We start from the raw sequence: 24,177 nt of genomic DNA, 5'->3' as shown, positions 1-24,177 counted from the left end.
ATCCAAACGCCAAACTCAAAACTCCAGATTTAGTCCAAGGTCAGGTCGCGCACAAGGTTCGTCTAAACTCTACAGAGTTCATCAGTTGTTGACATTAGATGTCAACAGTTGACGTCCATTGTTGACATCTAATGTCAACAACTGATGAGAGAAATTGACGTCTAAACTCTACAGAGTTCATCAGTTGTTGACATTAGATGTCAACAATCGACCTCAACTGTTGACATCTAATGTCAACAACTGATGAACTCTGTAGAGTTTAGACGTCAATTTCTATCATCAGTTGTCGACATTAGATGTCAACAGTTGACGTCCATTGTTAACATCTAATGTCAACAACTAATGAACGTTGTTGACTCTAATATTGTAAAAAAAAATGCAGAAATGTTAGAAAAACACTCCATTGAATCTCCGGTGACAAGCTATGACGACTTCGAGCCCCGAAAGAGAAAATGTTCTAAAGATGAGGTACATTTTGATGTCAAGCAAAACTGATTTTTTGTTATTATTTTTTATGATTGTAGACATTCATACCTATAATTGTAGACAATTACTAAAATTGTAGTCAATTGATTTTAATAAGCCAAGCGGATCGGAACTCGGTGATGCACAACTCACGGAGTTTCAAATGAGCCAGGCTGAGTACATATGGTACTTGAATACTTTTTGTAGTGAAACTGAATCGGGTCCGATCATGTGCCTCGAAAGTGTTATGAAAGAAATCATCGGAGACGACTGGGAGACTCAGTTGAAGAAAAAAGGAGATTTTATGGAAGTCGTGCCCAAGGGGACACGACTGTTTATACTGAAAACCCAGAGATAGGAACTTCTCTATTATAGGAGGATGAGGATCAACAAGAAATGACTCTGACGATGAATTCCCCACATCATTGTCTAAACTTCGTAATATTTATATTTGTGTATGGGTTTTTGTATGACTTGAATGCTTGAAACTGCTTAATATGTCTATTTACACTATGTTTTATATATTTGTAATGTTGTGAATTGCATGCCTAAGTGAAGAACTAAATTTAAATTCATCCACTAGATGTCAACAGTTGACATCAATTGTTTAGTTCCCTCACAACTAATGAAGAACAATAAGAAATCACAAACAATTGTTGACATCAGATGTCAACAATAGACGTCAACTGTTGACATCTAGATGTCAACAGTTGACATCTGATGTCAACAGTTGACTTTAGATGTCTAAAATCTTCATACAAGTCGGAGATTACAAATAAATTTCTCAATAAACTAAGAAATCAACAAGAGTCACTACTGAAATGGTGGAAATCACAAAGAAGTCTGAAATTATTGCGTGGACAAAGGAGTAGCACTATTGCATGTTTGACGATTGTGGCCAATTTGCCCGCAACGCGTACACTTGCGCCTAATAATGTCCTCACCTTGAGAGGGTATTCTTCTCTTTTTGGGCCTACCGGCGGTACGTGCTTTGTGTTGAGACGGAAGAACTTTGATATTCTCCACCTTGGGGGGAATATTCCAACTCGAAATGTCGCCATGAGGATGATGTACACCTGCGTAGGTTGCCCCCAAATACTCCGTAGAGTAGAACTCGGAAATGTAGTTCTCAACTTGACGGTTACGTACTCGACATGCTGCGATTGCGTGTGGACAAATAAAATTATGAGTCTGCCATCGCCGACATGAGCATGTCCTCTCTTCTAAATTAACAGCATATACAATCCCCTCTCTGTCTACGACCTCAAACTCGTCGACTGAAGATGGCCTCACCTAGTAGAAAACATAACTTCATCAAAATCTTGTCAATACAAGTCTGAAATCACAATTAGCGTATGAAATAAACAAGTCGGAAACCATTTACCTCCATTCGAACAGCGTATGCAATGTACTTGTCTGCATTGGCTTGGTATACTTTTGTCAGGAGCGTGTTTGTTTTTGCCGCAGCGTCTCGACGTTCATAAAACCATTTCATACTTCTCTCTCTCAGCCAATCCATCAACTTCGAAACTGGAAATTGTCTGACTTTTACATTTAATGTATTCAATGCTTCCGCGTTGTTGTTCGTCATGATACCGTACCTCTTTCTCCTGAACATGCATCGTGCCCACCTTTGATACCCGACATCATTAGCTAAGTATCGTCGTATTTCGGGATTTTCAGCGTCCAACATGACCATGAAACTTTCAAATTCCCGATGAGTGTATGCCTTCGACGCACCGTAAAATTTCCACTTCACCTCCTTCGTAATCCCCTTGAAAGTAGTCTTCAAATTACCGTGAAGATGGTACATGCAAAAACCATGATCACAGTTCGGAAATACCGTCTTGATGCCATTGATTATGCCAGCGTGCCTATCAGATAGAAATACTTGCTCTTCCCGTTCCCCAATTACATCTTTCAATTTGGCGAAGAAGTAAATCCAAGTTTCGTTAGACTTTGAAGGACCAATACAGTAGGCTAGTGGAAAAATTTGTATGTTTCCGTCCATCCCACACGCCGTATACAACGTTCCTTTGTAATAGTTCTTCAAATGAGTACCATCGACGATAATCATGGGTCTTACATACTTCCACCCCGTTCTCCATGAGCCGAGTGACATGAAAAAACTAATAAATACGCCGCCCTCACCAGTGACGAGGTCAAATAAAGAACCTGGATTCTTAGTCTCGATCATGTACCTTAGCTTAGGTAAGAATGCGTACGACTCCATGGAATTGCCGTAGAGGGACTTTAGAGCTTGCTCTCTGGAACGCCAAGCTTTTTTGTAAGACATAGACACCCCGTAATCCCTTTGCTTGTAGTTCATTATCTCTTTCGGTTTGCACATACCCACGCTTGGATCAATACACTTATGCTTCACAACATCTCCTATTAAAGTACTCGTTGCTTGCGGGTGACGTCCTTGTCTTATGTTCAGGGCACAACTATGGTCGTTGTCGAACCTAAAACATGAAAATTAAAACAAACTTAGTTTCAACATTAATATCAATTGTTGACATCAGATGTCAACAATTGACATCAGATGTCAACAACTGACATATGTGAGTAATTAGCCCTCTGTTTGTTGACATAAAATGTCAACAATTGAAAGTAGATATCAAAAAACAGAGATCTAATTACACTATTTCAATTTCATACATAATTCAACAAAGAGAGTTTACCTTCTAATTTGGAAAATGGGCGTGTTAGCCTTTCTCACGGCCCGGACAGCCCAATTACAATGCTCTCCCAGACAAACAACATGCAATGCATTTTTGTCCGAGTTCTTTGTCTTATACGTGAAGTTATTGTTTATGGCGAACAACATCAAGTGTTTCTGTAAAGTCTTTTTCACTAGTACAAAAAATAGCAACAGGTGCGACTTTTTTCGCACCTGAAAGTCAATTTTCGCACCCAATGATACCTTTGGGTGCGACTTTAGGTACGGTTTTTTCGCACCCTAAAGTTCGCACCTAAAGGTCTTGGGTGCGAAAAGTCGCACCCAAAAGTCATGACTTTCGGGTGCGACATTTAGGTGCGACTTTTCGCACCCAAAATCGCACCCAACTGTACATAAAACATAGTTGAAAAGGCGGGGGAAAAACATCGGGTGCGATTTTTTCGCACCCAAAAATTTGGTGGTAGAGCTTTGGGTGCGAAAAGTCGCACCCAATAGTTTGGCGGGTAAAGCTGTGGGTGCGAAAAGTCGCACCCAAAAGTCATCCCCGCCATAAATAGGTGAGAGTTAATTTACTGTAATAGTATTTTAGACGTCGCTCTTTTAAAAAGCGACGTCAAATCTATGAAAACATAATAAATATCAGTATTTTGGATGTCAGTTTATTTAAAAGTGACTTGAATTCCTATTTCGGGTTTGAAAAAAAATAAGGCAAAGCATCAATTAAAAATATAATTTCTCAATATAAAAATATAAAAAAATAAGGCAAAGCATCAATTAAAAATATAAGTTCTCAATATAAAAAAATACTTGATTCATAATGCTTTAATTAACATGAAATAAATATCTCTTACATAGACAAAATAAAGAAATACATCCCTGAAACTATACTGTATTATTACAGCAAAATGTTTTACACAGGATATAATATAAGCAATCTGAGTCTTTCATATGTATTTTATTTACTTACACACACAGACACACACAGAGCAGAGTCATAGTTACAGGTGGTCACAAGGCGAGTGAGTAGTTGGTGATCAAGGAAGAGGCGCAATGCGAGGAGGAATTGGTAACGTCATTGTGCCTCTCTTTCTTGCGAGACTGCTTCTTCTTAGCTTTGTCTCTGTCTCTGTCTCTGCATTTCTTCTTCTTATTGTTCTTGCCACCTCTGTTGCTGCTCTGCTACTGCTTCTTGGGGTGGTATGAGACACGGATGTCGGGATCGGATCATACACCTCTGGGGCCCACTTCACCCTCAGTTTTCGGGGCCCGCGCCCCCTTTTCATCGCCGACACAAGATTCCTCGCGCTCTGCAACATCATTTACTTTTATGTCTTTTTCACTCAAAATTCAAACACTCACTCACTCACTCAAAATTCAAACACACACACAAGTTCTTCGTTCGTCGGTGCGTGATCTACAGTTAGTTACTTTTTTTTATCTTTAATCATAGAGTAGTTTAATTTTGAGAGTATCAATAACATTCGTAAGTTGTTATTAACCAAAAGAATCCCTGAAGTCGTTTTTCAGCTGATAATTATATAAAATAATAATGATAATAATAATAATAATAAAATTAATTCAATATTCACCTTAAGTCTAGCACAGCCTACTATTCCGATAACAACCGTGACCGCATCAGGGTGCCGGGCAACCTGAGAAAGAGGAATTTACATTCAAAAGCTTCAGATAGAAAATATTTTTTTTATTTAGCTTATTTCCTCTGATCACAAATAATATTTAGACATTCAAGTCACCTCGATGACTCCTTGCTCGCCGGGAATGATCTCGGGCTTCTCTTCAACATCGGCTATGGCCTCTCTTAGTTCGCCGATCAACGACTCATTTCTCACCGCCACAATCTGAGGCTTGAACCTCTTAACCTGCACAGTTGACCAAATAAATATTTTTAAAAAAAATGTATCAAATTCAAAACCCCACACAAAAACACATTGTCTGATTTAATTGCAGAAAAAAAAGGAAACATGATCAGCGAGAAGCGTCACAATGGAACCGGCAGGGAGTCCGACGACTCTGAACTTATCCGGATTCTCTGCGACTATATCCAATGTCTGAAAACAAACAAGAAAACACACTCAGCAAAAAAAAATCGAATCCTAAAGAACTAATCTGGACCATAGATATAATAGCTTGTATGTCTTGATTTCCACAGCATTGTGGCATTTTACTTGGGTTCCAATAGAGCCAGTGGAGCCGACGATGGAGATGGGCTTGGGCCCATCCCAAGAGTGTCAGCCCAATTCGGGAACAGCTCGTCTGGGCCAGGCTGGCGGCGGCTGAGCCGAGCAAGAGACTCTTCTTTGAAACGCCAATCTCGAGTCCTTTCTCTGAAAACCAAACCCGCCTAAACCACACACACAAACACACACACACACACACACACACACACACAATCTCAAGGATTAAATATTACAAAGATAATATCTCCATTTCGTATGAATGTCCAATGAAATCACAAAGATTAGCTTTCTTTGAACGAATTTCGAACAAAGTATTGAACAATATAAAGCTGAACTTACTAACCACTCCATAAGAGATCAAATCAAGGAACACAGAGGTGGAGTTGAATCGACGGTGTGGCTCGTATGTTAGAGCTGGGCTCGATCTGAAGTTGGTCGATAACTTTCTTTCCTCTTTTTTTTCTTTACTGTGATGTTTGTTAGGTGAAGTTGAAGAAGAGAAAAGAAGCAGAGGGAGAGAGAGACGCGGATGAGGAGAGAGGGAGAGAAAAATGAGGCGGTGTAGTGGTGAGGTAAGGAGAGAGAAATGACCTAGGGTATTTATATGGGCCAATTATTGTTTTTTAATATATATTAAACAATTTCGTGTAGACAAAAAGGAGGGAAAATGTGACCGCTCAAATGTTTTGGACTTTTGGGTGCGACCAAGTCGCACCGGAAAGTTCTGATGGACTATTGGGTGCGATAAAGTCGCACCCAAAAGTTTTGACGGACTTTTGGGTGCGACTTTTCGCACCCAAAAGTTAAAAAATCAGCGAAATTTTTTAGATGCTTAATTGACTTTTAGGTGCGACTAGTCGCACCTAAAAGCGTCAATTGGTGCGACTTTTAGGTGCGAAAAATCGCACCCAAAAGTCTTGCGCACCGGAAAACTGAATTTGTAGTAGTGTTTATCCTTGTACAATGCATGTCGCTCAATAAATACGGGGGAATGACCATCTAAAATAATAGCCTCATCCATGTTTGCGCCTTTCCTAGTAGATAAACTTGGGACGCTCTGTGAATTCGGCGTAGACGGTGATGAAGGACGGGAGTTTTGTGAGGGTGAATGAGGGGATCGTGGTGGAGGAGGGGAGTTGCGTGGTAGAGGAGGGGATCGTGGTGACGGAGGGGAGTTGCGTGGTGGAGGAGGGGAGTTGCGTGGTGGAGGAGGGGATCGTGGTGGAGGAGGGGAGTTGCGTGGTGGATGAGGAGAGTTTCGTGGTGGATGAGGGGATCGGGAATTTATAGGTGTTGGAATTGATCTAGGGTTTAAGAAAAAGTTTAACGCTTCGATAAGCGGCGGAATTTTAAAAATTTTCTTTTAACAAGTAAAACGATTTTACTAACCTAGACAAAGAGCAAGCACATGTAAATAAAACCAATATGAGCATTAAAGATTACTAACCTTTTAGAAGCTTGAACGTTGAGAAGCTTGTGGAAAAGGTTGCAACGTTCGTCTTCCATCGCAACACGTCTCTCTTCCTTCCTCGGCAACTCGAGCAACCACGAAAGTTTCTATCACTAAATCACTCGAGAGAAAAAGGAATTAGTGTGTGGGCACTTTTAAACACTACGACTTAAGAACAAGTCTTAAAGTCGAAGAGCTAAAACACTAGGTCAAATGAGGACCTAGGTGCCAAAACCAAAAACGAAATTGAATAGAAAGAGAGAGAGAGAGGAGTCGGCCAAGTTAGAGAGATAAGCTCTCAAATCTCTAAAACTTGGATGAATGAAATGTGTGGAATGAGGCTCCTATTTATAGGAGAGGTCTCACCTTCAATAAGGTAGTTTCCTCTTCTATAGAATATCACATATTCATGAGCCAATTTCCCTTTTCCTTCATAGAGTCACACGGCCAAGACTTGCCAAACAAGTCCTTGGATTTGTTTCCTCTTTTATTTGCTTCTCCCTTGACCCTTATGGCCGAATTTCCCTTATGCCATGCATAGGAAATTTGTTTTCTCTTTTTCTTTTGGCAAGTATCTTGATACATTTATGCACAAAATATTCTCTCTTTCCCTTGGGTAGTTGGCGCCCATATCCACTCTAGAAGGGGCTTCTAGAAGCTCCTTCATTTGTTCATGACAACATGAAAAAGGTCCATTAAGAATTTTCAATAAAATTCTTATGAAATGAAATTAATCCACAAGGCCCAATAAAACTAATATTGGCCGAGTGATGTATGTCATCAAATGACCATGTCAAAAAATTTATTGACATTCATTTCATCCTATGTCTCAAAAGACAAAAATACCCTTTTGATAATTTTCGTAAAACTTGTCTCGTTTTTGTTTTGACTTAGCTTCTAGTTTAACTATTCCTACTCGATGTGATTCGTGACAGTGACCTCATGGACCCAAATGAACAAAGCTTGAGCTAAACACTTGGACTCAAAAGTTCACAAACCTTTTCCAAGTTTAGCTTAATGTCAACTGACTCCACTAAAGAGTTGACACTGAAAATCTCTCGGTTCAAATGAATTTATTTTCTACTCAAGAATTCAACCAAATTATGATGAGCAGATCCACTGAATATTATCTATGTTTACCCTTCATGAATATCATCAGCTAGTCGGGATTTACGAAATTACCATTTTACCCTTCTAGTTGTTATTTCCTCAACTCCTTTGTCGCTTGTGAATAAGTTAGAAACAATGTATTGACAAGGAGCTAACAAGTCACATTGTTTCATCCAAAAGAGTCAAGACTCAATTTGGACACTGGCCAGTTCATTTATTCACACTCCAAGGAACAAAGCATGAGGTGATATACATTGCATTTCAGCAATCTTGTACATGAATTCCATATCTATGAGAACTTCACAAAGTTATGTTGGAATCGATCTAGGGTTTAAGAAAAAGTTTAACGCTTCGTTAAGCGGCGGAATTTTAAAAATTTTCTTTTTAAGTAAAACTAGTTTTTACTAACCTAGACAAGAGCATATGCATGTAAATAAAAACTAATATGAGCTATAAAAGTTACTAACCTTTTTGATGCTTGAACGTTGATGAGCCTTTGGAAGGTTGGCAACGTTCGTCTCCCCTCGCAGCACGTCTCTCTTTTCTTTCCTCGGGAACTCGAGCAACCACGATAGTTTCTATCACTAAATCACTCGAAAAGAAGGAATTAGTGAGTGGGCACTTTTAAACACTACGACTTGAGAACGAGTCTCGAAGTCGCAGAGCTAAACGCTAGGTCGAGTGAGGACCTAGGTGCCAAGACAAGAGAAAACCGAAAATAAACTAGAGAGAAAGAGAAGAGGACTTCGGCCAAGTTCTAGAGAGAGAGTCTCTCAAATCTCTTAAACTTGGATGAATGAATTGTGAGGAAATGAGGCTCCTATTTATAGGAGAGGTCTCACCTTCAATAAGGTAGTTTCCTCTTCTATAGAATATCACATATTCATGAGCAAAATAACCCTTATTTCCCATTCCTCTTAGGCGCCCAAGGCAGCCTTCTAGAAGGCTAGGATTTGTTTCCTTTTTTGTTCCTTGGCTTGCCTATTAGTCTCTTGGCCGAAATTCCCCATGCTTGTGTGGGAAATTTGTTTCCTCTTTTTCTTTTGGCAAGTATCTAAATACATTCATGCACAAAATAAACTCTTTTTCCTTAGGTATGTTGGGCGCCCAACATGTCTCTAGAAGGAGCTTCTAGAAGCTTCTTCATTTATTCATGAGAACATGAAAAATGCCCATTAAGAATTTTCAATAAAATTCTTATGAAATGAAATTAATTCACAAGGCCCAATGATCAAGTCATGGCCGAGTGAAACATGTCACAAAATGACCTTGTCAAAAAATTTATTGACATTCATTTCATCCTTTGTCTCAAAAGACAAAAATACCCTTTTAACTATTTTCGTTCTTGTTTTGGCTTAGCTTCCAGTTTAACTATTCCTATCGATGTGATTCGTGACAGTGACCTCATGGACCCAAATGAACAAAGCTTTAGCTAAACACTTGGACTCAAAAGTTCACAAACCTTTTCCAAGTTTAGCTTAATGCCAACTGACTCCACTAAAGAGCTGACACTGAAAATCTCTCGGTTCAAATGAATTTATTTTCTACTCAAGAATTCGACCTAATTATGATGAGCGGATCCACTGAATATTATCTATGTTTACCCTTCATGAATGTCATCAGCTAGTCGGGATTTACTAAATTACCATTTTACCCTTCTAGCTGTTATTTCCTCAACTCCTTTGTCGCTTGTGAATAAGTTAGAAACAACGTATTGACGAGGAGCTAACAAGTCACATTGTTTCATCCAAAAGAGTCAGGACTCAATTTGGACACTGGCCAGTTCATTTATTCACACTCCAAGGAACAAAGCATGAGGTGACATACATTGCATTTCAGCAATCTTGTACATGAATTCCATATCTATGAGAACTTCACAAAGTTACTCATGACAGACTCACAACTTAGTACTTCACCAATAGGCCTTGTTCGGAATCACATAGTGAGTCCGAACTTTGACTTTCTCAAATGAGAATACTAAGGTGTGAAATGGCATGTCTCATTTCAGGATTAAGGTAAGCATGATGCAATTCATACATAGTGACTTCGAGACATAAGAGGTTAAATGGTTTGTTCTTATCTTGTCTCTAGAAGTGCACTGGTCAATTCAGTACCTTCGGAAGATACCTAGAAGAACTATAGAGTTCCTAACTCTCAATGTCTCATAACCAGACATCATAGATTCTTCCAACAATCATACTGAGGTCAATAGTCCTTTGACCCTAAGATTGCGAATATATCGTTTTAAGCAAACTACGAAGAGTTTGTTCATGCAAATCTACATTTGTCTCTTCGTAAGTTGTTTAGTTTGTTTATGGACTAAAAGACTATGGTTTTATCATAAAGCTTCAGACAAGGAAGATTGAATGAACGTTTCAACTTTTTATTAATGAATAAGCAATTACAAGCAAGAGTCTTCGTAAGACTATATGACATCAAATGTACATAAATAGACACTACTACTCTTCTTGTGGGCACCATTGACAACAAGTTACTCATGACATCTTCACAACTTAGTATTTCACCAATAGGTCCTGTTCGGAATCACATAGTGAGTCCGAACTCTGACTTTCTCAAATGAGAATACGTAAGCTGTGAAATGACATGTCTCATTTCAGGATTAAGGTAAGCATGATGCAATTCATACGTAGTGACTTCGAGACATAAGAGGTTAAATGGTTTGTTCTTATCTTGTCTCTAGAAGTGCACTGGTCAATTCAGTACCTTCGGAAGATACCTAGAAGAACTATAGAGTCTCCAACTCTCAATGTCCCATAACCAGACATCATAGATTTTCCTAACAATCGTACTGAGGTCAATAGTCCTTTGACCCTTAGATTACGAATATATCGTTTTAAGCAAACTACGAAGAGTTTGTTCATGCAAATCTACATTTGTCTCTTCGTAAGTTGTTTAGTTTGTTTATGGACTAAAGACTAATGTTTTATCATAAAGCTTCAAATAGACAAGGAGGAATGAATGAACGTTTCAACTTTTTATTAATGAATAAGCAATTACAAGCAAGAGTCTTCATGAGACTTTATTACATCAAATGTACAATATAAAGACTACAACTCTTCTTGTGGGCACCATTGACAACAATAGGTGGAGGCGAGTTTCGTGGTGGAGAGCATTTTTGTTGTCGTTGTTGTTGTCGTTGTTGTTGTCGTTGTGTCTCATAGTCTGACAACCTAATGTCATCCAATCCGAACGTACCACGAATTACCGAATCAAGAGTTGGAATCGAACCACACCCCTCCTCGGGTATGGATGGCATGTCGGAAACTCTTCTAGGCGGGTTTCCAACGCAACCACTATCACGGCTGTTGCGAGTGGATCCAACCCCTAGAGAATCGAGCTCGGATGAAATTTCATTTATTTCCAATATCAATTGTAATTTCTCCGTGTCATCTTCTCTCATCTTCCTCAAATATAAATAACCTTCTAACGTAGCGTCGTTGGTTATCTCAACAGGTTTCATGGCACCACTCATCGCGTATGCAACACCAATGGTATGAGTGGATGGTGATTTGCCCAAATTCGTGTAAATGATTTGCATCAAACTAGCGAAGTTAACTTCATACGGCACCATGATTCCGAAAGATCCATTCTCATGATAACAACCAGGTTCAACCCAAGTTCCACTGTGCCTGAATAATAAATAAATAGCCGTCATCACTGCGTACAAAAAGCATATGCAGAGTTGTTAATTATTTGTTGACTTCAGATGTCAACAGTTGACGTCCACTGTTGACATCTGAAGTCAACAATTGATGAACTCTGTTGACGATTTCATACTAACTGGTGAACATACCCAGACCAAACAGAACATTTGAATCTCTTTAAACTATCAAAATGATATAGAACTTGAACTTTTTGAACCACGAAATGAAGAAATGCGAGACAAACCTTGTGTGCAAGCTGGTCTTGGACGACGATCTTCTGCGCGGGCTGGTCTTGGACGACGAACTCGTGGGCGTTTGGGTCTCGTAGGCGTTTGGCTCTGCGTGACGTTTGGGTGTCGTGGGGGTAGAGACGCCGAGGGTTTTAGAGACCGACGGAGAGAGAGAGAGAGAGAGAGAGAGAGAGAGAGAGAGAGAGAGAGAGAGTGTGTGTCATGGATTAATGTGAGATATGAGCGGGATATGGAGAGTTGGTGTGGGTTGTAAGAAAAATTTAAGTGGAGGGTAAAAGGGTAGTTGCACATTTGAGTTAGTGGCATTTTTGTCCAAATTATGGTTTTGGTGAGAAATTGGAAAAAGTTATGGTTTTGGTAGTAGATGAGGCAATACAAATATATTTGTTCTATTTACATGCTTTAAAGAAATGGACTTTTGTCATATTTTGAACAAAAATAACACCACGGGTTGAAGTCCCGCGCAAGATCATGTATCTCGCAGCCATGCGAGTAGGAATGAGATGAGTATCTCCCACGAGATGCTCCAATTTCCAAAAACTGCATATTCAACATGATAAAGCACAAATCTCGCAAAATATTAAAAGAAATATACCACTTTTCAAACTAATATAACTCATTTCAAACGATTTTTTTTCTCATGATCTCACTTCTTTAACTTCTCTGTCTTTCTAACTCTCTCGGTTCTCACTCATCCGACGAACTTCGATGATCTCTGGCGATCATTAAGAAAAATGCATTAAATCAATTTTTTCTTCATTTTGAACTTTATCACTAAAAAAAATATTGAATTCCACCAGAATTAATTGCATTTAAGCGCAAGTGCAACTCTTTGGGGGCAACAATGACTCTAAAAAAGTTGATGTTGCCCTTGAATTCGATTAATTCTGACAACTTTTGACGATATTCAATATGTTCTTTATACTGACATTAGAGTAATTAATATTGGTATTCAATAATGGACAATGACAATGGACTAAGAAGTCATGACTAACTCGTGAAATTACAACAATATGCATGTGAAATGGGGTGACCTTTGATCCTGGTTTATAGTGTAGGTAAATATGAGATGCATCATGATCTTGCACAGCGATAACTTGATTCTTGAGAAAAAGAAAATGTAGTTTTGCAGAGTGTATGAGTGCGATATGACAAGATAAGCTAATATGTGCACGAGACTGGAATGAGAGCTTGGACGAGCTAATAACGGCATAAGTTTGGGTGGGCTACAAGGCTTAATACTCGAACATTTGGTTCTAGCTTAGTCTTTTTTTGGTAGCGTTATGTTGAATTTTAACTTCTTCACTTTTGTAAGTCATATTTCGTAGGTTGGCCGATAAGTCAAACTAAGTTCAATTCGCCTAAAAAAAACTAAATTTAGTGTGGGTTTTGCTTGTGAAAGTAAATGTGAGCAATTAGAGATAGAGCAATAAAATTGTACAATTTGAACCGAAGTTCTTGTACAAATCAGAATAAAAATATTACTTTAAACATGATTAAAATCCGGACCAAACACGATAAAAGATACTACAAAAAAACAAAACAACAATTTCAATTTGTTACCAAGTTCTATTAAATTTCAATTTCACCGCTATTTTTAAATCATAATATCTAAAAAAAAAAATTTTTTACTCCTGATATTTAAAAAAAATTTATATGCATCCCTCGTGTATATTTATTTTTCTTACACACCAATAAAGTTTAAAAATACTACTTACAAATATTTTATCGACACAAACAAAACCCAAAAGCTCATATTACCATTTTGGCCATATAAGAGTCAAAAACTTAAAAAACGACTTTATTGAAACACAGAAACCCCCTTGCTCTCCTCTCGGCGGGAGTAGTCCGACGACAATCGGTCTATCTTCCATTTAAGGTTTGCATCGAAATCGTAAACTGAGAACCAATCCATTATTTACATTACGTTAAAAGAATAACGAGAGCAATTGTTTTTCTTATTTTATTTTGTGCGTGTGTAGTCTCTTGAAAAATGGTACACTCTGTGAACTTATTATCGTCCTCAATCGGACTCGCCACATTCTCCCGGAGACCCCAAAAGAGAGGCGAATTCGCCGTAGATTCGCCGTCTCGTCGGCGGCGCTCCGGCGTCCGAGCTGTGCAAGAGAACGGCGAAGGAGGAGGGCCGAGGAGACTGGTGGACATAATCAGGATCGTCCCGGAGCTGTCGAGAAACTACTTCAGAAGCCCGTCCCGGAGAGCCCTGTTCGGCGGGATCTCTCTGCTCGGAGGCTTCTACGTCGCTCAGACCATCTCTCTCTCCTTCGGCGCTCTGGGAGTCAACGACGTCATAGCCGCCGTGCTCTGCGTCCTCTTGACTGAGTACGTCACCAAGTTCTACTACAGCCGCCCCAAAATCACTTTCCCGGTCGCTCTTCTCAACAATTTCAAGATGGGATTCACCTACGGTCTCTTCATCGATGCTTTCAAGCTAGCAAGTTGATTCATTAGAATTCTAGTTGTGTATAGCTGAAATGCTTTAACCTGTAAATCGAATCGGGAATTTGTAACCCTAGACTTCGATTGAACTATGATTATTCGCATTACTGTAAATTCTGTTACAGCCGCCTGAAAATCACGTTCCATTTTTTAGGTATTTGTAGTTACTTGTTTGTGTCTCTGATGCGCTTACTAGAAAAAAGGAATCTGTGGACGACCCTTTGTTATGCAAGTATTCTTTTGATTTGAATCCAACAATGAATTATTTCTATCAATTCCAGGTCCTGTGGTCAAGCTGTTTACATGATGACTAGGTATTCTTTTACTATTAGAGATGAGAACATTTTCACCAGATTCGGTTGATAAGCTTTTCTATGCGGGTTTGTAATAATTCAGATGAAGTGAACGACGTAATCGTGTCTTCTTCTTCATCTGAAACAACAACATTTCTGTGTGAGCACTGTTTGAATTGAGCCTAAACAGTTGAAACCCCGAGCACTGAGCGGCTTTGATGGCCTATAAAAGGGAAACGATAGCTTCTCAACATGGACACCAAAGCAAACCTCCATATCCGTATTCTAGCCCCAAAATTTTAGTTCGGAAGAATCGGTGTACACTGTTCATCTCTTATCCCAGGAAAAGCATTTGCCGTTGATTTTAGCACTTTCTGGGAGTGAGATATTGTCTTAGAGGACACTGTTTGATAGGAAGTCTTTCAATTCGGTTGTAAGGTTTTATATTAATGTGTAATTTTGAATTCCGAATTGTATTTAACTGGCTATACTATTATGTTGCATGCTTTATCATTATGGCAAGAGTTCTTCTCTTCTCTTCATTTTGTTTTTTTTTTATTGTGTACGTGTGTGTGAACTGTTTTGGCTTTTGAAACACATATGGCGATGAAATTTTAGGTAGCGGCGGCGGCTGGTTTGCCACGTCTCAGCTCAGTTATTGAGCTCATGTTCTCCCAAAGCTCCTCAGCAAATTGGGGCTGTCGGTAAACATGGAGTTGCGATAAAGAAAGAAGACGAGAGTAAACGGTTGTTTGGAAGGAAGGAAGAAGAAGGTTTAAAAAAATGTTATAATTATTTTATTTGATAAGAAAATTACTAAAACAATAGGCAACAAACAAGGAAGAAGCGAAGAAAATGTTTGAATCTGAGCACCTACTCGGAGGCATCAAGAATAGAAGAAATTCAGCACCTACTCATAAAAGTTAAGGAACAATCCGTTCATAAGGAAAGAACGATCCCTACCGAACAGAAGTTCGAAAATAAGAAAAGCTGGTAGGTCAAAAACTAGTCAAAACAAACACGTGTAAGATCAAAACAAAAACGCTCACATCGACAGTTATAGTGAGCATACGAGGAATAACCACCCACTACACACGAAATGAGAACGGTTACTTAATAACTGTCAAGAACGTGGGGCATATCACCACACGTCCACGACCCAAAACTACCTATAATAAATAGAGAAGAAGTACGCTAAAGAAGATTCACTCGCATTTTTGCATGCAAAACATTAGTCTAAAGTTTCACATATCATTCAGCACCCTCATTTATTTGCTTTCTTTTATTAGATTCGTCTGTACTTAGAGATAATATTGCTTAGACACTCGGACTTCTCGGGATTACGTTCTCGGAACTAAGTGCTTTTCATGAAGTAATTATTGTATAATTTTTTTTTTCAACAGTTTATTCACGGGTCGTACCTTAAATGATGACCACATTCAAATCACAAAAAGGACTAAATTCCCCTTAAAAAAATTGGTCATTGGTGGTGGTTGAGAGTTTTGAGACTTGAGATTAATGATGAAATAAACCATTAACTCCATTGTCTCTCATTGTCAAATGGTTATAGAAGTGAATATACAACTATAACGTTGCGGGTTTTATCCTACGGGTATATCCTTTAAAACAAATTACTTGGCATATCAATTTTTAAAACTTATTTCACAAATACCTACCAATTTTATAAATGATATATAATTATTTTCCTTAATGATTTTTTAAAGGAGAAATTATACAAAATAACCATTTGAAACTAATTGATTAGTAAAATAGTTAAATTTTTTTGTTTTCAGCAAAGTAATCAAAGTTACATTGTCAAATATTTTTTTGGCACAAAGACTAAATTTTTTTATAGGGCTATTTTGAAGAATAGCCAAATTTGCTCAACAATATTAATGGAGTAGCCCATGTTTCATTTTATTAAGTAAATAATCCAATTTTAATAGACTACCTAAACTACCCATATCATCCATAACCTCCCTTAACCGTAACTCATTCCCTCTCACCGCCGCCCCAAACCTCTCCGACGACGACTCCTCCATCACATACGCCACGCCACGCCCTCCTGCTCCGGGATCTCGAAGCTCCGGCGAGTCCAAATACTGGATTTCTTGCATAACCGTTTCACCGGTGAGATTCCGATGACCGAGCTCGCTCGTCTCTTGAGACTGCTGACTCTCCGCCTCAAGTCGAACCGGTTCGACAGAGGCCTCGACGAATCCTCGCCGCAGAAAAAGAAGAAGAGAAAGAAAAATATTTGATTTTGTTGATTCACTGTAAATTCGCGAATAAGTTAATTTAATTAACGTACTGGAGTGAGTTAAGTTAATTAATTAATTCATTCGTGAAGGATTTGAAATTCACAAAAAATTTACAAAAATTAGAACTTAAGTCAATCGATATTCAAATCATTCAATTAATTAACCTAATTCCTAATTCAATCATTTAGTAAATTAACTTTATTCACAAAAAAATCAGAACCTAACTAATATTCAACCAATAAGTTAATTAATTAACCTAATTCACTCCAGTACGTTAATTAAATTAACATATTCGCGAAGGAAGTGATGACATTATGGTCTGAGCTAAATATATGAGCTATTTGCTTAATAAAATGAAACTTGGGCTATTCTCAAATAAGAATGACAAACTTGGTTAGTTACAACAAATTTCACTTTTTTATAATTATTATAAGCAATTTATCACTTTAAAAAAATATTAATTCTAAAATTAATTTTATTTTTGAAATTGTATTACTGCACATTTTGGCCATTCTTATAATCTTAAAACAAATTTTGACTATTTTGTAAATTTTCAACTTTAAATAGTTATTTATTATTATTTAGCCGAATCAACTTTTTTATTTTATTTTTTATGGTAGACCATTATGTGCAAACTATCATATTCAAAACGAGCTACATATTCATGTACCTCGTGGAAAAAAAAAAAAAGCGTATTAGAAAAAGTGAATATCCCAGCAGGCTGTCCACCAAAAGTATATATCATATCCACGTAGGAAACAAAAATAAAACTAAAATATGTAAGTGCTGTAATGTATTTTCAGCGAATCATTATAATAAGAGGAATGCTATTCAGCCCGAGTAATTTTGGTAAGTTTAAACTAACGATCCATTTATAATACGACACCTGTTATATCATAATTATTATTTATTTTTCAAAATAATTTTCTCTCTCTTCATTAATTATCCCCATCTTTTTGTACTGCTTTTTCTTTGCTTTTTTTCCTTCATTAATTTTCTCTCTTCATCCATTTATATTCACCATTTTTGGACGAAAAAAACAAGCAGAACTTAGAAGTTAAAACCTGCGACAAAAAAAAAAAATAAAAAATAAAACCACTAGACTAAATAAGACTAGCACAAATCATTCAAATCAAAATCTATAACTAGCCAGAACAACAAGTTATTAATTTCAAAAAGTTTGGTTGGTTGTTTAAACTTTAAATATGAAAAATCAGTATTTTTTGGGAAGTAAACAAAAAAAGAAATTGAAGGGATACAATAATATTTCTCGTGTGGAGTTTTGTTCATTAAGAATAAAAAAAAACTGAGATGTTTATAAAAAAATAAATAAATAAAGAACAAATTGGGAAAAAAGAACGAGGTGAACATTTCAATTTACATTTATTGTCTTTTAATATTTTTTTAATAAACAAAAAGTTTAAATAATAATCAATGTCACGTCATGTTGTACACGTCAAGTCGTACTATTAACCCGAATAAAAACTCGGGATGGTTAGCATTTTTGTTATAATAATACTAACGACATTTTGAGCATCTTATCTTAAAACTTGATTAACACATCAAGCGTTAACTATTCAGTGTTCACACGTGCCGTAGCGTCCATACCTTTGAAACATAAGCAATGACGCCATCGACCGTCTCGTTTCTAAAAGCGGTAACGATCCCATCAGCAAACGACAAAAATCTTCCTCTCGATAACGCTGACGAACTCGTCGCATTATATATAAACCCCCACGGTGTAAATGTGTCATTATTGCTATCGTTACTTATCTTCTTAGCGCGAAAAATTACGAATCCCAGATAAAATTGAAGACGACTTTTCCTTCTCCCGAATCGGAAAATCATGGAGCTCAGACCGGGATTGTCGGCTCTCGTCACCGGCGGAGCTTCAGGAATCGGTAAAACTCTCTCTCAGACGACGATGCTTAATAGGATCGGATCGATGAATGTGGAATTTGTGCGTGTTTTGCAGGGAAAGCTCTGTGTTTGGCTCTCGCAAGCAAAGGAATTTTCGTGACGGTGGTTGATTTCGCGGAAGAGAGGGGTAAGGAAGTAGCGAATCTCGTTCAGAAGGAGAATTCGAGGTTCCATTCTGGTTTGGATTTCCCGTCTTCTTTGTTCGTCAAATGCGATGTTACAAACTCAAGTGAGTGGACATTTCATGAAATACTGATATGAATGAATTTTTGTTTTGCAAGACGAGACCTAGCGTTGATTCCCATTTTAATGTTTGCTTGTATTTTGTTGTGTAGAGGAATTACGTTCTGCGTTCGAGAGACACGTCGCGACATTCGGCGGATTAGATATCTGTATCAACAGCGCTGGTGTTGGTACACATGTGCTGTTTCACAAGGATGAGAGTGATGGGAGTTCTACTTGGAGACGCACTCTTAATATCAATCTTATCGCGGTTGTCGAGTCTACTCAAATCGCGGTAATGTTTCTAATTCGTTTCTTTTTCCCCTTAGTGTGGTTCTTTGTGAATCTAGAGTTTTAGAAAGGAGTCGCTGTTGTATTCTAGTACTTGAGGGGAAAGTGTGTTAAAGCTTGATTAATGCCGGTATTGACAGCGGATAGTGGAGATCATGTTGAAATATCCTTGTTTTAACTGAGTTCTAAGAGACCGAAAAATGGGCTCTTGTTCATTTTAACAGCAATCGACGTGCGTTATAAGTTGTTGAATGTGTTATGTACGAACAGATTAAAATCATGCAAGCAGGAAAAAAGCCTGGCGTGATCATTAATTTGGGATCTTCAGGGGGTCTTTACCCAATGCCCATGGACCCAATATACTCGGGTTCTAAAGGTTTGTGATAAGTCGGTTTGTTCTCTGTGTTAGTCTGTCAAAAGCTTGGTCATTTCAACTCCATGCCATTAGTTTGTGCTGTATCTTAACTATATCGTTATTTTGAAAAGTCTTTTTGGTGTTTCAGGGGGTGTTATCATGTTTACCAGATCACTTGCTCCTCTCAAACGCCAAGGGATTCGAGTGAACGTGTTGGCCCCTGAGGTAAGTCCTTGATTGGGAAATACAAGAAATATTATAGTTCAAAGAGAATGGCCCAACGAACCATGTCCCTTTTTTCTAATGCAGTTTGTTGAGACTGATTTGGGCGTGGTGGTGGGTAAAAAAGTTACCGCTTTGCTGGGAGGGTACGTTCCAATGGAAATGGTGATCAAAGGTGTAGTCTCCACTTCGTATGAAGTTCCGGCTGTAAACTTTGTTATTCACGTACACTAACTTTCACCATTTAAGATTAAGACTACACAGTAGCGTGACAAGCTTTTAAAAGTCGATTTCCTATTATAAGTTTTCTATTCCATTTAGGTGTTTTTGAGTTAATCACCGATGAAAACAAAGCTGGTGCCTGCCTATGGGTAACAAATCGCAGAGGAATGGAGTATTGGCCAACTCCAACGGAAGAAGCAAAATACTCAGTTCAGTCCTCTGTCTTGAGAAGAAGAATAGCGTCTCAGAATGCTTCTATTCAGATTCACCTTCCTGATAGCTTTGAGAAAATGTCAGTGGTGCTAATTTATGTATTGTTAATCATTTTGTTTATTCTTTCTTGTTTAGTGGCCTTAAAGTAGAAGTGATATTTTTTTGTCTGTGTGGTAATTCTATGTTTTATTGGATGGTTGGGTAATCTGACTTTCGTATTAAATTTGTATAGTTCAAGACTTAATCATCCTAGCACCATTATATTTATGTGTTTTAACCTGCAAAACATTAGTCGGTAAGGAAGTGCATGGAAGTTTATCTGAATATAAATTGCTTTCAATTTTGTTTCTTGAATGACTTCCTTATACTACTTTTTTGTTCTCAGGATCGTCCACACATTATCCCACAACTTTCGGAGTGCTACCCGCATAGTGCGTGCTCCATTAAGATTGCCTATTGAACCAAATCATGTTCTTGTGAAAATTATATATGCCGGTGTAAATGCCAGTGATGTAAGTACCGCTGTGCCTTGAATCTTTTTTAAGTTTATGTTCTTTTAATTATTATCACATGCTTATGTACCCCATCTCTTACTTGTTTGGTGGATTTATGATCACATATCTCTTGTATACCCTGGTATTACGTGTGGGATTGCATGTTTGTCTGACGAGAATATTGATGAACAGGTAAATTTCAGCTCTGGGCGCTATTTCAGTAATGGAAAAGATGCCAGTCCAGGTCTTCCTTTTGATGCCGGTTTTGAGGTGTGAAAATAATTTTTTTTTATTTTTCCAGTTTGATGATTCAGGTTTTTCGATGTTATTGTCATAAGCTATTCCTGCAATCATATTAATGTTTTGTTTTTGTACTAAAAAATGTTGATGTTTCAGGGTGTGGGGATAATTGCAGCGGTCGGGGATAAAGTTACCGACTTGCAAGTTGGTTCTCCGGCTGCATTCATGACTTTTGGAAGCTATGCTGAATTTAAAACGGTATAGTATTGTGGAAGCTTTACTTTCAATTAGTGTCACCATATTTTTTTTTTTTTTTTTTTTTTTTTTTTCCATTCATGCACAAATATATTTACTTTCTTGATCTTGGGAGTGAGTGATATCAATGAGCCGGTGAATACAGTGTAATTATTTCCGATCCTGAGGAATAAAGCTCTTTTTTTTGTGTGTGCTTGAATTAGGTGCATTCTAAACACATCCTTCCCGTTGCAAGACCAGATCCAGAAGTTGTTGCAATGCTTACTTCAGGATTAACAGCGTCAATAGCTCTAGAAAAGGTGGCTCCTCATTTTTATTTTTAATTTTTTATGTATATGTTTTTATGTATCCTGTCTCGGATTATCAATTTTATCCTCTCAGTTCTGACCAATTACTTTGATATCATATTCTTAGGCTGGACAAATGGAATCTGGTAAAAAAGTCATGGTTACTGCTGCCGCAGGAGGGACTGGGCAATTTGCAGTCCAGGTTTTTTTTTCATCATCATTCAGTTTTTTTTTTCCTTTCAATTAATTTTGATGTGGACTTATATGAAACTGTTCAATAAAATGTGCCCGATCAACAGCTTGCAAAATTAGCAGGAAATACCGTGGTTGCAACGTGTGGAGGTGAGCAAAAGGCAAAACTTCTGAGAGATTTGGGAATCGATCGAGTTATAGATTATAAAGTTGAGGATATCAAAACTGTAAGTCTTCAATAACATGTACTCCCAACTCTTTTTTGGTGTTACAAGCTTAGGAGCCTGAAATCCAGTCACTTGTTTTTGTCTAATAATTTAGTCCAACTTGTTGATTTAATAACAATGTTTCTTTCCACTGTATGTTGATTCAACCGTCAAAGATGTAGAAATGAAAATTTTCTAGCAATTGGTAAAAACTGAGACAAAGAGTTAATGAGAAATATTTTTGGATTACTTGAAGTTGAGCTCCTATATATTTGTTCCATATTTGACTTATATTTTATTTCTGTTTTTCAGGTTCTAAAGAATGAGTTCCCGAGAGGCATTGATATCATCTATGAGTCTGTAGGTGGTCATATGTTTGATTTGTGCCTAAATGCTTTGGCAGTCTATGGACGGCTTATAGTGATTGGAATGATTTCTCAGGTTTTTCTATACTTGTATACCTTTTTAGCTAATGTTTCGACAGTATTTTTCTTATTTTTCTTTTGCTTAATTGCATTTGACTGTTTCATTTGGTCTCAGTATCAAGGAGAACATGGGTGGAAGCCATCAAACTACACCGGATTATGTGAGAAAATATTAGCAAAAAGCCAGACTGTGGTATGTAGTAAAATCATACAAAATGTGTCATTTTTTTTATTTTTATTTTTTGTATTTACTGATTATGTTTCAAGTTTTAACCCCACTTCGCCATGCATTAAAAATAATTGAACGTTAAAACCCTCAGAAAGTACTCTACGTAAGGTGAGAAGAAAAGCATTCTTGGAGTTACAGTTTCATTCTTATACATTATCTATATTTTTGCCAGGCTGGATTCTTTTTGGTCCAATACAGTCACTTTTGGCAACAGCATTTGGATAAGTTGGTCAATCTCTTCATAATGGGAAAGCTAAAGGTAATAGAATTGCTGATTCATTTCTAGTCATGATGGTCTACTATTTCGCTGTTATTTTGATTTAATAAACTGAATCGTCAATCACAAGCAGGTCGAGATTGATCCGAAACAATTTTTGGGAGTCAGTTCCGTCGCAGATGCTGTGGAGTATCTCCATTCTGGTAAAAGTGTTGGAAAGGTACTTTTGCTTCTCCTCTCTTCATGTTTCCAAATGACAATATTCGCTTTTTGAGTAAAAAAAAAAATCAGCTGAAACATAATCATTTATTTTTACAGGTAGTTGTTTGCATTGATCCAGCCTTTAGCCAACCAAAGGCAAAAATGTGATGAAAGATCATGTGCATTTACATTACATGAAGTATCGGTTTCTATAAGAAATAATTTTTCCGATCCCAAACAAAAGCACAGCAGAATCAGCAAAGGAAAGATTCAAGCATTTACCAAGAGGAATGGAATTTCACAAGTCAACCTGTTGAAAACCGTATTTATCACGGTGCCTTGCTTTTTCTTTTTTTCCCACATCTTTTGGCTGTGTTACATGAATAGGATTATAGGCTATAGCTCAATAGCTGCATGGCTTATTGCTTTCTTTATGAAAAACTTACTGAAATAAAACGAAATTATATTGAAATATATTGTTTATTTAATATAATATATAAAGCCGTTTATACAACTTCCTCTCGTCAATACCAATGTCGTGAGTTTCACCTGATGAGATCAAGGTTTTAAATGCCGTTTTCGATGCTATTTCGAGCCTCATGATTTACGAAAAATCGACACGCCGATGGAAAATCGAACGAAAAAATTGTGGAAATGGACAAATGAAATGCCGTTTTCAAATGCTGTTTTCGATGGAAAACCGACGTGCCTATGGAAAACCGAACGGAAATAATGTTACAAAATAAATACAAAATATATACATAGATATATATTTCAAATTTTAAAGTAGTAAAATATATGATATTGAAGTACATATTTATAGATTTAATATGTAGTATATATTACTTTGATATATTTTTATCCTTATAATAATATGATTAAAATATATATGTTTTATTTATTTGGGTAACAAATATTTGTATTCAATCCTATTAATTGACCTATGACATACAACTAGCCCAAAAGATCATGAAGAAGCAAGCCCAAGTCAATACTTTCCTACTATTTATGATTTGTGATAAAATTGTTATAAGAATTGTGATTCATCACAGTAGTCTGGTTTAGCATAGGATTCCTTATTCATTTGGAAGAGAGCCAACAAGATTGTAACACTTGTAAAGCTCTTTTTACTATACATAGTAACCGATGA

General features: G+C 37.3%; 2 protein-coding genes across 2 annotated transcripts; both read left to right on the top strand.

Annotated features, from left to right (window-relative positions):
• The first annotated feature begins 13,577 nt into the window (after positions 1-13,577).
• NPQ6 (YCF20-like protein (DUF565)) lies at positions 13,578-14,461 on the top strand. Its single transcript, XM_089624210.1, has 2 exons — positions 13,578-13,701; positions 13,805-14,461. Exon 2 carries the CDS (start codon positions 13,816-13,818, stop codon positions 14,284-14,286), a length of 471 nt encoding a protein of 156 aa, XP_089480336.1. The 5' UTR covers positions 13,578-13,701; positions 13,805-13,815; the 3' UTR covers positions 14,287-14,461.
• Positions 14,462-18,474: 4,013 nt separating this feature from the next.
• LOC149389282 (uncharacterized) lies at positions 18,475-23,541 on the top strand. The gene is made up of 18 exons (XM_089623255.1): positions 18,475-18,737; positions 18,812-18,985; positions 19,092-19,273; positions 19,540-19,645; positions 19,773-19,849; positions 19,934-20,021; positions 20,168-20,360; positions 20,667-20,793; positions 20,968-21,045; positions 21,172-21,273; positions 21,474-21,569; positions 21,685-21,759; positions 21,857-21,976; positions 22,268-22,396; positions 22,496-22,573; positions 22,782-22,868; positions 22,960-23,046; positions 23,145-23,541. Exons 1-18 carry the CDS (start codon positions 18,683-18,685, stop codon positions 23,193-23,195), a joined length of 1,905 nt encoding a protein of 634 aa, XP_089479381.1. The 5' UTR covers positions 18,475-18,682; the 3' UTR covers positions 23,196-23,541.
• The last annotated feature ends 636 nt before the right edge of the window (positions 23,542-24,177 follow it).

Source organism: Urtica dioica, chromosome 8, assembly GCF_054948205.1.
Source record: "Urtica dioica subsp. dioica isolate 48M chromosome 8, U.dioica_male_clone48M_v1_H2, whole genome shotgun sequence".
NCBI classification, from domain to species: domain Eukaryota; kingdom Viridiplantae; phylum Streptophyta; class Magnoliopsida; order Rosales; family Urticaceae; genus Urtica; species Urtica dioica.
The sequence above is the reverse complement of the archived record's forward strand: the minus strand, read 5'-3'. Positions and strand labels throughout refer to the sequence as shown.